General features: G+C 37.5%; 1 protein-coding gene across 4 annotated transcripts in view; it reads left to right on the forward strand.

Moving 5' to 3' along the window:
• Positions 1-17084, forward strand: part of ube2j1 (ubiquitin-conjugating enzyme E2, J1) — a 48309-nt gene that overhangs the window by 22009 nt on the left and 9216 nt on the right. For all 4 annotated transcript variants that reach the window (XM_026194542.1, XM_026194543.1, XM_026194541.1 and 1 more), the window contains 3 exons: positions 924-1029; positions 6760-6889; positions 7441-7560. In XM_026194542.1, coding sequence (XP_026050327.1) covers positions 924-1029; positions 6760-6889; positions 7441-7560 — 356 coding nt within the window. The remainder of the gene's footprint in view (positions 1-923; positions 1030-6759; positions 6890-7440; positions 7561-17084) is intronic.

Here is a 17084-nt window from a genome sequence, read left to right on the forward strand (position 1 = left end):
AAATTTCTCTCTATTTCTATCTATTTCTCTATTGATCGATGGAGCAATAGATCATCGCCGTTTACGAATAGGAACATAGAAAAGAGAGACCTAATGTTTAACAATCCATATTTAACAGCTTTACTCTGGTGCAGTTGTGGATACTATATTGTTCTTACTTTGATTTTTTTAAAAAAAAATTTATTTTAAATTGTATTTTTGATGATTTTTCTTTTGTTTTTTTTGGTGGTCTGCGAGCAGATAGCCGCTAAAAAGAAGGGGTTTTGGGGGGATTACAGGAAGAGAGAAGTTGCAGAGAGGTGTGTAAGACTGGTCCCAAGTCTCAGTCACATTTTGGGGGGTTTAATAAATTTCACCAGATGTCTAGAAATGGGAGCTGCTCCATCCAAAGTGGGATGGATGTCGTCTCTCCTAATAAGATCAGGTTTTCCCCAGAAAGTTTCCCAATTATCTAAAAAGCCCACGTGATTTTTTTGGACACCACTCAGACAGCCAGCAATTTGAGGACGAAATGCATCACTCCAGGTCCGACTGGGCAGAGGACCAGAGAAAACAACATAGTTTTTGCCAAAGTCACACACTGTTTCAATATAATTATAGTGAACTCTGACTGACACAACCCGATGTTATTGCTGCTGATATGAATGATAATTTTTTTTACCAAATCTACATTTACAAGCAAGATGTATTTAAAGAACAGACAGTTCAGAGAATAAACATAAACTGGACAATTAACAGGTTGTCATGGCCAAGTGAGGCTAACAATGAATATCAATAGTCAATACTCAATCAGCTTTATTCGCCACATGCAGGTTGTCCTGCAGTGGAATGGACCCGCCCCCCGACCTTACGTTGTGTTTTTCATTCACTTGCTATTTTCTCCTCATTGTTTACACACTCTCTCTCTCTTTTTTTCCTTCCAGTTCGCACTGCCCTCATAGCTATAATTGGATTCATGCCAACAAAAGGAGAGGGTGCCATTGGATCTCTCGATTATACTCCTGAAGAGAGAAGAGCCCTTGCCAAAAAGTAAGATTTAGTAGATACAAAAATCTTTTCAGTCTTTCCAGTTGAGAATGGTAATAAGGTGAGTATGGCATATTGCATCTTCTTGTATGAAATAATGTTACAACCTCAAGTAGCAGGCAAGCAGGAAGTGGATATGATCCTCATAAAATATTCAAACAGCCAAGTCCGTTCAAACATGTAATAGAAGCACCTGAGCTCGAGTCGACATGCCTCATTGCTAATTACTGGTCTATCACAATCTGAAAAGAACATTTCCAGGCCAGTCCTGGTATTGAAAGATGACAAGTTCATCGTTGCTGTGTGCTGCCAGTCTCCAGAGGACGCGTGACCAGACACTCAATTTTCATATCACACTGTGTTTTCCTCAGAGAAAATGGTACAAAGCCAGCGATGGTAAAGTTCAAGCTAAAATTGCTCTTCTATTAGCAGATGAGATGAGTTTTTGATCATCCGGTTATTTCATTAGTTCATGGAGATGAAATGGATAGGAAAACACACTGTGTGATGAATACAAGGCTGCTTGTCTCCATGATGGCACCTCCACCCCTTCCCAACACACACACACACACACACACACACACGCGCACACACGCAGTGGCTGAGGCAGCACTAAAATGTTCATTTATTAAATGAAAATGTAAAATATTACTATTTAAGTACTTCACATTTACACTCATTTTGATTACATATTCAGAAATGACAACATCTGATCTTTAGACACTTTGTGAAAAGACAGTCTGCATGTAAGGACAGTTTGAAAAATAGTAAGGAAACTTAAACCTTAAACTTCAACCAGCTAGTTATTAACATAATGTTTGCTGGATTTAGTCCCTGTTCAGATACTGGCATCTCTGCAAACATAATGAACAAAAACCAATCTATTGCAAATACCTAATAAAGATGGCATCTGGGTACAAGTCAGCAGCAGCTCAGATTTGCACTTTAGTCACTGATAACATAAGACAGAAAAACCCTTTGACATCTAATGAAATAATGAACACTTCTACGTAGGGATGCCATTGTTAAAGTCTTAAGTCAAGAGATGCCTTTATGAATGTAAATGCAGAGGGTTTAGAACAAGTTACAAACCATTGGTTAAAGTCAAGTACAAGAACAGTAGAGGAATGGTATCATTAAACATCTTATTTATAGTTTAAAGAATCAAGATGGATCCTTTCATTTTCTTGTTCTGTCAACTTGAGTTCACAGTACTAACTCCTCTGCCAGTATTTTCTTGAAAGTAGTGCTGGACAGTGCTGCTGTGAAAGAAGTATCAAAGAATAAACAAAGAATAAACTTGGCTCCCTGTTAAATCCTCTGTTAAAACTAAAAATCCTGCTCCTCACATACAAGGTCTTAAATAATCAGGCCCCATCTTATCTTAAAGACCTTATAGTACCATATCACCCCAGACACTATCTCTACTTTTAAGATTAGGCTTCAAACTTTCCTTTTTGCTACAGCATATAGTTAGGGCTGGATCAGGTGACCCAAGGTTAAGGTTACTTTATTTATACCCATAGGGAAATTTGCTTTACAGAAAAATAATAGCATTTGGCATCCCTTCACAAAACACACACACCTAATAAAACCTGACAAATGCACATTTTTTGTAATTAAATCAAATGAATCAAATCAAAACCATTCTTATTGAGTTCGGTGACAACAACAGGGACAAAGGTGTTTTTATAACGCTTTGTCCTGCATCTTGGAACTAGAAACCTCTGTCCAAGGAAAGACGCTGAAATTCACCCCATAGAGGATGGGAACCATTTTTAAGAACTGATCGAGCTGGGAGGCTAAACAGGGCTGTGACTCACCTATCAGATGACTGGACTGTCTCTGCACGGAGTGTTTCTTCTTCAGTAACCTTTTTTCACTCACTGTGTTTTTATACACCTCTCTGCATTTAATTATTACTTATTATTAATATGTGGCTCACTACCAGAGAATGTCTTTATCCTGTCTTCCGCCCCTTAATCCCAACCGGTCATTGCAGATGGCCGCCCCTCCCTGAGCCTGGTTCTGCTGGAGGTTTCTTCCTGTTAAAAAGAATTTTTTCCTTCCCCCTGTGGCCAAAGCGCTTGCTCATACGGGATCATTTGATTGTTGTTGTTTTTTCTGTTTTCTCTTTATTATTGCAGGGTCTTCGCCTTGCAATATAAAGCACCTTGAGGCAACTGTTGCAGTCTGGTGCTAAATAAGTAAAACTGAATTGAATGAAAAATAAGAAAATTATATCTTGAAAACTGTGAACACTTGTTTGCTGACAAACAGACAAACAACGCTTGTAAGCCAGTAGCAGACGTAACTGCTGCTATTCTTTCAGTATATGTCTTGGAATTTACAAATAAGCTCTTCCAGCTCTGTGAGCCGACATATGTGTTCTTGATTTATGTCTGAAAGGGTTCCAACTGTAGTTTTTGTGAAAAACTATCAACCAACCACTGTGCCTATGTGTTCCCTGCTTTTGGAGACACAGGCTTCCCATTTACCATGTCATAGTCCAGTTATGCGAAGACTGGAGGCCAAAAAAGAACATTCGACATGCTGTGCAAAATTCCTCATGCCGAATAAGCCAAGCTTTTTCTTTGTACGTCTAAACTTGACTTGAATAGAATCTAATTACCACTTTTTTCCAGAGGAAGACTCTGATTTGGATCATTTAATACATAATGTATCCAAATTTATCTATGCCACCTTTTGCTTGAGGAGCTTTACAGTGATAATGTGCTGTTCCTGAGAGCATGAGTCATTCCACAACTTCACAGCTGTAATATGAGGCCATTAGTTGCTTCTAGGGATGATTAGCTATTCTAACACAATCCAATGAAATCCACTGAAACATCTTTTTCTGTACTGCTCATGTTTTTTCCACTGCATTAAGCGTCTCTGTTGATCGTGTTCCTAGTAATATCACACCAAACCTTGCTGTCAGGGCTGAGATGTTGGCCTAAAGGTGCACACAGTATTCTAAGCTCTTAACAGGGGCATGTCAATGTTAAAAAAAAAATTACAGCTGACGATACACACTGTGGCAGTCAACACGATATAGAAAGTCACTGTTACAAACACACTTGCAGTCACAGTGTAATCCCGGTACTGATGTTTGAAGCAGAGTTTTGTCTGTTTGTATGGGATGATGGGAATTGATACACAGCCCTAAAAAGTATGGGCAGCTCAATGTAAAAGTCTTTAGAACTGTATACTGTAATTGGTACCGAATGGGCGAAGCACCACATGGTGTTACATTTTTCTTTGGCACATACATCAAAGAGCCACACTGCATATGCTGCTGTGAGGGTTCTGGTTTTTCTTGCTTTGTTCATGTTGAGAACAGCAAGTTCTCTGACCATCATCCAACAAATCTGGATCTATGTCTTTGTACCAAACGCTATACACAGCTTTTTGCTCATATTCATCTCAAGATTCACCAACATAATTCTGCCTTTTGTTGTATTTTTTGTGGGGCAGTTTTTTACTTTTCTTTTTGGGATGTCAGTGGCAGATTTTGTTGTTGTTGTTGTGTTTGTCCCCCCTTAGCTGTAAAAAGCTGATAATGTAGTCACTTTTATTTGAAAGTTCTTAAACTCAACGGTCAGGGCTGAAATTCTGGAGAAATTTGAAGTTCTTAAATTTAATGTGACCGTAAAGTTGGGGAAGCTTCACGGTCAGAAATTTGAAGCGCTGAAGAATTACAAAAGCATTGGTGTTTCTTAATAGGTTGGCTGTCTAATAAAAGTATGTCTCAGCTTAATGCTTGTTCTGTGTATAACCAACATGAGTTGGGAGTAATTGAGCTATTTAGTTTTTTGAGTTGATTGTTCTGTGTTCAGAGATTTGAGGCTGCCATGGGATTTTGTTTTTTGTAAAGTTGAATGTAAATTTTATTCTTCCAATAAAGTTTTGACAGGGATTTTTTTTTTTTTTTTTTTTTTTAAATGGAATAACATTTTTAATCCTGTTCTGGACTCTTTGGTTCTTTGGTTCAAGCCTGTTTGAATTTCTAGCACTAGATTTGAACATGAATATCTCAGCCTAAAGTTTTAGTCAAAATGGACGAATCTATAATATGGGAGAGAAACATCAAAAATAGCTGTGTATTGGTAAACTATGTAAGAAAAAAATATGAGTAAGTATTTGATATTTGAAGCTTGAACATTTTATAGCAGCCATTATACAGGGTGGGCCATTTATATGGATACACCGTAATAAAATGGAAATGGTTGGTGAAATTAAAGTCCTGTTTGTGGCACATTAGTATATGTGAGGGGGCAAGCTCCTCAAGATGGGTGGTGACCATGGTGGCCATTTAGAAGTCGGCCATCTTGGATACAAAATTTTGTTTTTTCAATAGGAAAAGGGCCATGTGACACATCAAACTTATTGGTAATGTCACAAGAAAAACAATGGTGTGCTTGGTTTCAACGTATCGCCAACCATTCCCATTTTATTACGGTGTATCCATATAAATGGCCCACCCTTTATATCCAAACCTTGGATGACAACAATTTTAGGCAAATTGAAGATGGTTTAACAGAAAATGTTCTAAAACTTTAGTGATTTCAGATGTAGTGACTCAGGTTTTAAACTATTTTTGTTTTTGTGGTACAACTTGTCATATTTGCTACAGCCAGCTTGAAAGTTAAATGCCATTTTCTTAATTTGTGTGACTAGGAATTTCATGGTAAAAATGATTCTACATGTTTTATCTTGCAATATTGTGAACTTTGTTTATTTAGAAATTGCCGCCAGTTGTTTTGGGGTTTTTTGCCTTTTCTTATATTAGTGTGTCCTCAGATAGTCCAGCAGGAGCATTGGGCTTCTTTTCATATGTTTACGAGCCAATATTGAGACAATTTTTAATGCATCTATCGAAAATTACACACCTGATTCATTTTGGTGGTAAGAAACACCAGTGAAAATTTCAGGCCTTTATTTTTTATATATTCATGTTTAACATTGCAATGTGATTTCAATAGGTAAAAAAATTGTTTAAAAGTGGGCCATTTTTCCAAAAACAAGATACATCTTAAATTATCTATGAAGCTAAACTTTCCCAACATGCATTATATATGTCCAAACTTTGAGCCAAACATTTTTATGCAAATTGGAAATGGTTGAGCAGACAATGTTCTAGTAACTGTCTGATTTGAGGCGTGCTGAGCTGCCCCTAACTACCATGACCCATACAGTGGTGAGTCAGTGGTCACAGACTTCCACAGGCTAGACAACAGCGCCCTGACTGCTGCTGGTATCGGGATGAAATCCTTGGATGGGTCCTGGGTTTATCCAGAGGATTCAATCCCCAGCCTCACTTGCCAAAAATGGTTATTCCAGGAATTGATACTATTCACTCTTCCCCATGCTTGTGTGACCTAAATCAAACAGAACACCTCTGGGACATTATTTTGTTGTCCATCTGAAGTTGCCGCGTTGTACCTGAGACCATCCAGGAGCTCAGTTATGCCCTGGTCCAGATCTGGGAGGAGATCGCCCAGGACACCACCCGTGATCTCATTAGGAGCATACCTTGATTTCATAGGGCATGTGTATCGGCATGTAGGTCCCATAGAGAGTACCGTTTTGAGTTCCTGCTGTAGTAGGTTGATCAGTCATGGAGTGAATTCAATTTTATTCACGATCATTATCTAGAAGGTTCCAAGTGTGAAACTCAAACAAGTCCTTGTGGCAAGATGACATCACCACATGCCACCTGTTCTCTGACAGGTCCCAGGACTTCTGCTGTGAGACCTGTGGCTGTACCATGCGCTCTGCCCTCCTGGATCTAACCCCCAATAGCAACCCTGGTGCTGAAGACCATACGGCTAAAGAACTGGCTCAGCAAATCAACTTTAAGGTACAAACTCTGGCTGTTACATGAGGCGGGTTAAATTCATAGTTCTTTTGTTTTATATTTTCTCTGTGCATGACAATTCATAACAAAGCTGATTTTGATAATAATTGTTTAACTCGTATCACAACTTTCCATAATTATATTGAGAATACTGGAACTCCACAGATTATATCCAGAGCCTTTATTTATTAGAACCACAGAGCAGATGGGCCAAAAGCACTGTTCATTGTGTTAACCGTTCATTATTGAACATTGGAATGGAAGCTAACATAATCCCACTACAAAGATTATAAAGTCAGTGCATAATTTAGCAAATACCTATTAAGATAGTTCTCACCAATGTTTTGCAGTAGCGCAATAGGCATGCCCCTTATTTTTACATTTCTTTTGTTTGAGAACTATGCAGGATGAGAATTAAAATTAAATATGAGCAGCTTGACCTTTAAAAATCCGCTACTGGAAGAATGTAGGATGAATATATAGATTTGAGGTCTGGCCCCATTACAAAATGCAAGGCATGGTGTAGATTACATAAATTGACTGTGTTTATGCAGGCAGAGTCCAGTTTATCCAGAGAATCTAGTGAGAATGAAGGAGGAGAAAGTGAACCTTCAACCCACACCCAGGGACCCTCCTCTGCAAGCCAAGAAGCTGAAAAAGACCAGGCTGAACAGGTAGGTATCTTTTTTTTTTTTTTTTTTACCACTCTTGTTTTACACAAGACAGCACATAACCTGCAGCCAGCTCGCCACCTACAGAGTTATCCATCCCAGTGGTTTTGTTTTATTTTATTCTGCATGCATGATACATGCATAAAGTCGGCTAGGAAACCAGATGTTTACAGAGTTGAGTCCTCTGAATTGTCTCTTCTCCCTGTTGTTAATTCCTCCCACCAGACAAGCACAGACATGTGCTTGCTAAAAATAAAACAATGATGATTTGTTTTCTTCACATGAGTTTCAGCCCCACTCTGCCCAAATGAAGAGATTTGTTTAACCAGTGTCCAGTGTCTTACTCCCTTTGAAGACTTTTTCACCCTTTAAATTGCTTTACATTATGATCCCACAATCTTCCATAACTGTTGGCAGGTGATTCCAAAAACTGCCATGACTGGGAGTCTTTGAAGGTGAAACAACAATTTACCATAGGGATTGTACAGAGGGTATCATTCTTTTAACCTGAGTAAAACTCCATTGTAACTTATATTGAACACATAACAAAGTAGATTTTCGGCATAAAACTGGCTCCAAGTACCACATTTTAATTTATTTTTTGCATTACATTCATTTGCTAACTTTCATGTGTGTTCTGGAGCAGTTGTTTATCCAAGGAAGTACAAAATTTTAAGTCATAGTTTTAATAAATACATTTTGTCTATAATTTGCACTATTAGCACAGGTTGTGGCATCAGCACAAAACAGTGCCATCTCTCCCAGTATGTCATATCACATATAGAATAATATAATATATATAAACATTTGATATAGAGTAGTAGTATCGTATAGTTGAAAAAAAAATGTCAGTTTAAAATTCAGTTTCGGCTAAAATGTATTCTCATGTTTCATAATTAAAAGTATTGTCAAATGTTTGCAAGAACAACTTTTGTATTTAGTCCAGTCCATTTTTAACATTTACGTAAAACATCACATAAAGCTGTCAGGTTATAATTCATGTTTTTCACGTAATCTAGCCATGCAATTCATCCATATTCCACTTATCCATTGTGGAGGGGCTGTCCCAGCTGTTATAAGGTGAGAGGCAGGGTACTACCCTGAATAGATCACCAGTCTGTGTCAAGACCAACACAGAAAGACAGCGCACGCACATTCACACCTATAGGTAATTTAGATTCTCCCCATTAACTGCATGTCTCTGAGAAAAGGCCCGTGGCCAGATAGTGAACTTCAACCCATTCAAACACTTCTTGCTGAGGTTATAGTGCTAATCACTGTGTCACTGTACTGTCCATCCAGTGTGTCATTTTAGACACTCGTGTTTAACATTGTAGAAGATGTGTCATGGTAGCTTAAAGCCTGTGATACCATGGCTTCTCTTCATAAGTTGTGATATGGGTGAGCTTTGTTGCCTAAGAGGATTGATTTTGGTGCCAGCTGCTACCCACAGAAGCACAGAGACTGAGTGTGAAGGAGTACTGTGGAGGGTCAACTTAGATCAGTGCTGCTGCGTTAGGATAAACTAAGGAGGGACATATCAAAAATAGTACTCACCATCTGCTGCTAGAATTGGGGAGGGGGGGGGGGTTAAAACTGCAGAATCAGACAGGCTGGCATTCCACACTGCCTCTATGCTGCTGCTGCTGATGATAAATGATCATCATCAATGCATTCAGACAAAAAAATGCAAAAAAACTATTTAAACATAAGAAAAAATCACAAAAAAAGAACAACATGGTATCCACGACTCAAGCAAAGACCGAAGCAAAAATGTGGATTATTAAACAGGCCGTTAATTAGTACATTAATTAAAAATTTAATAACAAATTGATTTTTTTCTGCTTTACAGAAACCTGGTTAGACGAGGAGGATTATGTTAGTTTAAATGAACCACGAGTTATACTAATTTTCCGAATCTTCGAAGCACAGGCTGAGGCGGTGTGGCGGCACTCCAGCTTATTAATCAGACTCAGAGTTTTAATATATTTGAAGGCCTGTTGAAAACCAGTTTTATTTGTGATCATCTATCGTCCACCTGGGCCTTACACAGTTTCTGTCTGATTTCTCAGACTTGTTATCTGATTTAGTGCTCGTCTCAGATAAAATAATTACTATTGGTGATTTTAACATTCATGTAGATGCTAAAAACATTTATTCTATTATTAGACTCAATTGGCTTTTATCAAAATGTAGAAGAACCCACTCTCCACTTTAATCACACTTCTAGATCTTTTTATGATATATAGCAGAGAAACTGAGTATTTAATAACATTTCCTGAAAACCTTTTGTCTGATTTTTTTTTTTCCCTAATAACATTTTAATTTATAATAATGTATTACACAGTAGGGCTGCTCAATTAATCGAATTTTAATCACGATTACGATCTGGGCTTTCAACGATCATTAAAAGTGACTGAGCCGATTATTAGCACCTCCCTCGTGCTTTACTCTCGCGCTGCTCCGTGTGGCAAAACGAGCGCACCTCTTGTTTCGAACACACGTCACAACAATTAAGAGGACCCGAGGGAAGCTCAGAAAGCTAAGCAGAAGTTATTTGGAGAGGAGAGTGACTGCCGTTGGTTGAAAAGAGGTAAAAAAAAACTTCAGTGGTTTGGAAACATTATGGGTTCGCGGAGTCAGACGTGGATCAAGTAGACACAGTGTGTAAACTTTGCTACGGTGTCGTAGCTGCACCACAGAGCAACACTGCAAAGTTCACTAAACATAGATGTTTACATTTTTCATTTATTTCTTATATTGCAAACATTTGCACTGTTATCAGTATTTCTCACACTATTTTATATTATTTTTTAAAGTCATTATTCAATACATTGTTATTGTTAACCCTTTAAAGCCGGTGTTCTGACAAACCATCCTACTTTGGCAAAACGTCCTACCCGTAGGATAATTTTACGCTGCCATATGACAAACTGCCCTACTTTGGCAAAATGTCCTACTGTATGTAATTTATGCACATTTCTGCTGCCAAACAATAATTCCAGCACAAATTTAAGTAGGTATGACGGTTTGCCACTTAACTTTGCCCATCAGAGTATGTTTGTAGCTGATATTCATAAAGCCAGTTCGGTTTGACACTTTTTTTTTTTTACCCATTAAAGTGTGCTTGGAGGTCACATTCACATAGGTAGCATGTTTTGGCACGTAATTCTTCCTGTCAGAGTATGCTTCTACTTTATAATAACAAAGGTAGCATGGTTTGGCACTTGTTTGTAGAAGCAGTCTGCATGCCAAGGTGCTTAAGTTATACAGCTGTCACCACTGAAGTGATTGGAACACCTGACTATATAAACTTTGACAATGAACTCACTCCATTATAGTTACAGTATATATTTACTGAATATATTTACAGATACATATATTTGACGTTTATAGATCAACACAACACAGGGAGAAAGAACTGAAAAAGAAACAGTGTACAAATTATGCACATTTGTCGCACAGGTACTTGACCAGGCTGCTCTCATATTGAGCACATCCAAAATGTGCCCATCTGGAACAAAACTCGCACTGCACCTGAAGAGGGAGAAGGGGGGGGGGTGTAAGTGTGTTAACCAACATTATGAATTTGATGAGAAAATAATTACTACAGTGGCTTGCAAAAGTATTCGGCCCCCGTGAACTTTTCCACATTTTGTCAGATTGCATTCACAAACATGAATCAATTTTATTGGAATTCCACATGAAAGACCAATGTCTCTACCAGTCTCTAGCTGGTAGAGACAGACCCTAAAAGACTGGCAGCTGTAATTGCAGATAAAGGTGATTCTACAAAGTATTGACTCAGGGGGATGAATAATTACCCCACTTTTCAGTTATTCATTTGTAAAAATTGTTTGGAATCATGTATGATTGTTGTTCCACTTCTCACGTGTACACCACTTTGTGTTGGTCTTTCACGTGGAATTCCAATTAAAATTGATTTGTGTTTGTGGCTGTAATGTGACAAAATGTGGAAAAGTTCAAGGGGGCCGAATACTATTGCAAGCCACTGTATATTGCATTTGTGGTTTATTTGTTTTACCATTTCAATCATACTGGAGTCTGGATCGGCTTCCAGCATGGAACAAACCACACAGTAGTCATCAGCATTACCTAGAAACACACTGACATTAAATTTAACAGTTTTAAACAAAACTGAAAGTGCTATTGCAATACAAAAGCGCATGACTCAACTTACTTTGATGTTCTAGCAGTTCGCAAGCAATTTCAGTGCGGTGCAGCTCAATGGCTCCTGGAGTGGACAGCACCCTAGTAACCTCTCCACTCAGAAGGTAGTGTTCGGCAAACTGTAAAATATGTTACAGTAATTGCAATTGATTAACTTAATTCTAGTTTAATACATTAAATACAATTGCTTATTAAATACCTTCAACACTAAAACTCCACAACTGCTGGAGTCCATCTGCTTGTTGTGTGGCAGAGTCTCCATTTTCCAATCCACTCGGGACTCTTCCTTTCCTTTCATCTTCAGAAAATTCCTAATAAAAACAAAACAAGTTTTTAAAATGTAGCCAGCATTTTGCTCTAAATAAAAAGAAAAAACCCCCCACAAACCAAACAACCTAAAACAGATAATTAATGAATGATGAATACCTCCAGTTACGCATAACTTTCCTTTCATAACAACCTTCATTTCCAAGAGGGTCTAACAGCAGTACAGATTGTGAGGAGATTTTGACAACCTAAAATAAAAATTGTATTTAGTAGAATATGTGTATTACACTCACTTAAGTAAACATAATCAATTGTAAACATTTTCAAAATAAGAATATGCTGCTAAAAAGAACAGTAAAACAAAATAGAGAAAAAACACATGAGGTGTGAACATGTACCACAAGTATCCAGTGTGCACCAGAGTTCAGTGGGCACAACCAAATGTCCTCAGCCGGAAACAACATCTGTGGAATATTTTTAAGTTTATAAAGGTTTAGATTTATTTACATAACATACACTATATAACCAATATAACATCTACATTACCTTGCTGACACATTTAAACTTCCCAGAAAACAGAGAGGTTGCAACAACGCAAGACAACTGATACACGGGGTTCTGAAAAAATGCAAGATTATTATTATTTTTTTTTTTTTTTTTAATGATTACAAAATTGTATAAAATACCTTTGTGAAATAACTGGCATACGTTCTTACTTGCCTTTTGTTTCTTAATGAGGCAGTGCAGGTATGCATCAATGACCTGTTTGGATTAAAAGAAGATTATTTTTACAGACCACCACTTGGACCAAAAATGATTATTTCACTTACCTCATCAGAAAGCCACCCACTATCCTCCAGTGTGCGAAAAGAAGAGTCATACAATTTGTATGGCCCAACGACTGCCTCCACACGCCCGGTGTCTTTTGCAGCCCAAAGCCACTTCACTAAAAAACAAAATATGATAAGTTTCTTTAGTAATAACAATTGCCATTTGAAAATCACGGTCAATGGCCAACGGGCCACAAGCAGACAAGGGCCAACGGGCCAACAACATAAACATGCCAGAGGAGATTAGCTTTATGTAAATCAGAAATTAGCCAAAATTGGACCAACAGGTCAAAATTAGCAAGAGGGGAGAAAAAAATAAAACATTCTATCCATCTGACTAGCCAAACAGGCAACAATTGACCAACCGGTCAGAATGAGATTTTTAGCTATGCCACCTTTTTCTTGCGTGCTGGGTTTCTGGGGGGTCACTGGTACAAGCTCTTCTGGTGCTTGGACTGATTTTACCTGAGCTATTTTTGGTGCAAACTGAATGACAGAGGATCTGTTATTTTGCAGCGCTTCATGTTGATGCTGAGGACTGCAAGGCCACATCTCAGAAGATGGGCTACTCTCAACAGGTTCAGCTGGAGTTGAGACTTGGACAGGGTGGCTTGTTCTATAGGGTTTAATGTGGTCAATACTGTATAGACTTTTTAAAGTATTTCCCTCAGCGTTTTTCAGTCTAACACATTTTCCACTGAAGTCATCAATTGTGTAGGGACCTGAAAAATCCGGTTCAAGTCTTCCTCCTTTTCGCCCACGTTTCCTCATATTTAGAAGCAGAATTTGATCCCCTACATTGTACACAACATTTTTGTACTTTTTCAGGGCCCGCTTGGCATATGCAACCTTTTGCTTGTCTTGTGACTTCGCAATGTTTTCTTGTGCAGTTTCTTTAACTGCATGTTGTGCTTCACTTTCAGACTGTACATAGTCACTGTACCTTTTGTCGTCTGGCAGAATGATGTTGGAAATCTAAAATTTTGTAGATATTAGCAATTAAAACAAGATGATATCATATTCATAAAGACATTACTGGGTTTTTTCTTAAATGGTTTCAATTCTTAGTTCTAACATAGAAAGAATTTGACAAACACTCACCGGCACTTGAACAGGCACTTCTGATGGAAATACTGCCTCTCTTCCATACATCAGAAAAAAAGGTGTGTATTTTGTTGTGGTGTGTACTTTTGACCGAAGTGAAAACAGGGTGGGCTCTAGATACAGATCCCAGTTATTCTGCTGGTCATTCACCAGTTTTCGGAGGGCTCTAAATGCAGGCATAGAAATATGTAAACACAGTAAGTAAGACAAAGTTTAATTAGAAGTAAAGAAATTAATAAATTATTAAGTAACAATTAAGTTTGAATAACATAAGTAATGTTATTAAAAACTGATAGATAAAAATTAGGCATACCTTTTTATGTTGTCATTGGTCTTTTCATCTAGACCATTCGTCTGTGGATGGTATGCTGCTGTGACACTTCTTTCAATTTGCAATAACTTGCAAAGATCAGAGTTGAGCTTCAACAGATAAGGACAAGGTTATACTGCTTATACAAGCACACAAGAAAAAATCTTTGACCCCAGTGAAGTAAAGTTAAAAAATGTAACTGTAAATTATTTAACACTTACTTCATTCACAAACTCTCTGCCTTGGTCTGACAAAATCCTTTTGGGGCAGCCATGTCTATATATAATGGAGCACAAGTGCTGGGCTACCTCAGATGCAGATTTCGTTTTTAATGGGAAAGCTTCAACCCATTTTGAAAAGTAGTCAGTTGCAGTAAGTATATACTGGAAGCCGCTTGAAGTTTTAGGAAGAGGTCCAGTAAGATCTATACCAATAAGTTCCCACACTTCAGACACCTATCAAGGACAAATTAATAATTTGAATAACAATTTGTATAATGTACACATTAACATTGATGGTTAAAATTAGTTGGCAAACCCTCCTGCCTTTATGAATATGAGCTACAAGCATAGTTTGATGGGTAAACGGGGCATACTATTTACCTGAATACACTGCAACGGTTGCACAGCAGTCAGTGGTTTCCCAACTTTTTGACACTGGTCACATTCCTGAATCTTTAAGGTAAAAATATTTATGGAGTTCACGTAAATGTTCAACATTCTCATTTGTAAAAAACAAAAACACTTAATGACATATTCTCTAACGAACAAACTATTTAGCAACAATAGTTTGTGTGCGTGTCTTCAAATCTCTGCCAGGCCTACGGGTTATTACTGTAATATCACTAATTAACCATATTTATTTATATTTTTAACTGATATCAAAAAATGTGCTTATTTTAAACACTATTTAACAACAGTACAAACAGTTAATACATACCCATGTTTTAATGTCAACTGTCATACCAAACCAGTAAAATCTGGAACACACTGCATTTAGCGTTTTGTGTGTGCCAGTGTGTCCTCCAATTGGAGATGAATGAAACTCATGAAATATCTTCCTGGCATCATCCATGGTTTTTACTACTCTTCTGGTTCCAACAAAGAGTTCTCCATCTGCAGTAAAACAATATATATTTAGAAATTAATTTAACCACATATATGAGTTGTTAGTATTAACAGAAAATTACTGACCCTTTTGTTTGAATTTTGAGGCATATCTTCTGAGGTTTTGCCTCTGAGCCTTGTCATATCCTGAAGGGTAGGAGCCCGCAGAAATGAACGCGTAAATCTCTTCCCACTTCTTCTCCATATCTACGAATGTCAGTAAACATTTTCTTATGAGCTTCAATATGTGCAGTTGACAATGCAAATAATTTAACTTATTAAATAACGAAATTACCGAAACAGCCTTAAAACACCGAAGCTGCGGACTCAAGTGTTGTGCAAATACCACGTGTCCGGTAACTTGACAGCAGACTTCACCGAATCTGCAAATTCGACAGTTTTGTGCAGAAAGCAGATAGCGACTTCACTTTAATATTGACAAACAATCACAAAGGCTTAAAAAATCAAGTATCAACGTCAATAAAAAGTACTAATACTTACTACTTACCTATTCTCCTGCAAATATGACAATGGAGTAGCGTGAAATCACAGCCGGATGCCCTTAGCTTCCCTTTTTGTGTTGTGCGCATGCGCGCACATGCTCAGGAACTACGGGTAGGACGGTTTACGGGGTAGGAGAAATTCCCAGAACACCGGTCAGAGCAGCACGCTCTGTTTTGTGTAACTATTTTTAAATCCCTGTAGAACCGGAACCGCTAAGCTAGCGCAATAATTTTTTTTTGCATATGAAACCGGAGGAGTTGTACTTACATCTTATGCAATCAGCTTGTCCTTGGTCACGGTTTCCTTCCACATAAAGCTTTGCAAAAATTGCATAAAAAGCGCTTGCAGGAACAAAAACATAATATTCCAGAAACAGCTTTGCCATCTGATCAGCTGTTCGTAACACTTCCCACATTGAAATAGACGTCAGCGCGAACTATCGCATGTCTGCCATTTCCTGCCAGAAACCGGAAGTGACGTCATCTTCGCGGAACATGTAGTTTTTTTTACTTGTAGGCCTTAAAAACCTATACTGGTGTTTTTATAAGTCATGTTTGACTTTTCTGAATAGTTGCTGGGATGCTTAGAACTCATATTGCACTGCTGGAAATAGTTTATTTTGATGCACCTGCTGTTTTCTTTGCAAATTTGAATCATAGGATTGTTTTTTTGTTTTTCCTGCACTATATAAAAATTGCTTTATCTCCAAAATAAAACTATGAAGACACTCAAAATAAATTTCCTGTTGTTGTAAACTATTTTTTGCATTTAAAGTTTTGAGGGACAAACCTCTTAAATTTCTCCAAGTAGAAATATATGTAAAAAACAAAAATGATTTTCAATTTTTTTGTAGTTTATTGCACTTTTTTGCAATTAATGTAGTTACTATGGACTTAATGCATACATATTATTAAAATATGGGCTATAACAGTTGTATTGATGTATAGCAACTTGAAATGCTCCCAATGGCACTATAACATGTAAAAAAATAATATAAGCTCTGGCGGACTTGGTTCTATAGTAGGTCGTAAGGGTTAAATAAATATCGTCAAATAATCGAGATCTCAATTTCAGTGAAAATAATCGTGATTATCATTTTTGCCATAATCGAGCAGCCCTATTACACAGCAGTGGGGATAAATTCATGTAAAATTTGTAAAATATGTGTGTGTGTACACATATTTTACAAATTAAATAGAGTAAACAATAAATAAA

This window comes from Astatotilapia calliptera, chromosome 15 (genome assembly GCF_900246225.1).
Source record: "Astatotilapia calliptera chromosome 15, fAstCal1.2, whole genome shotgun sequence".
Classification (NCBI taxonomy): Eukaryota; Metazoa; Chordata; class Actinopteri; order Cichliformes; family Cichlidae; genus Astatotilapia; species Astatotilapia calliptera.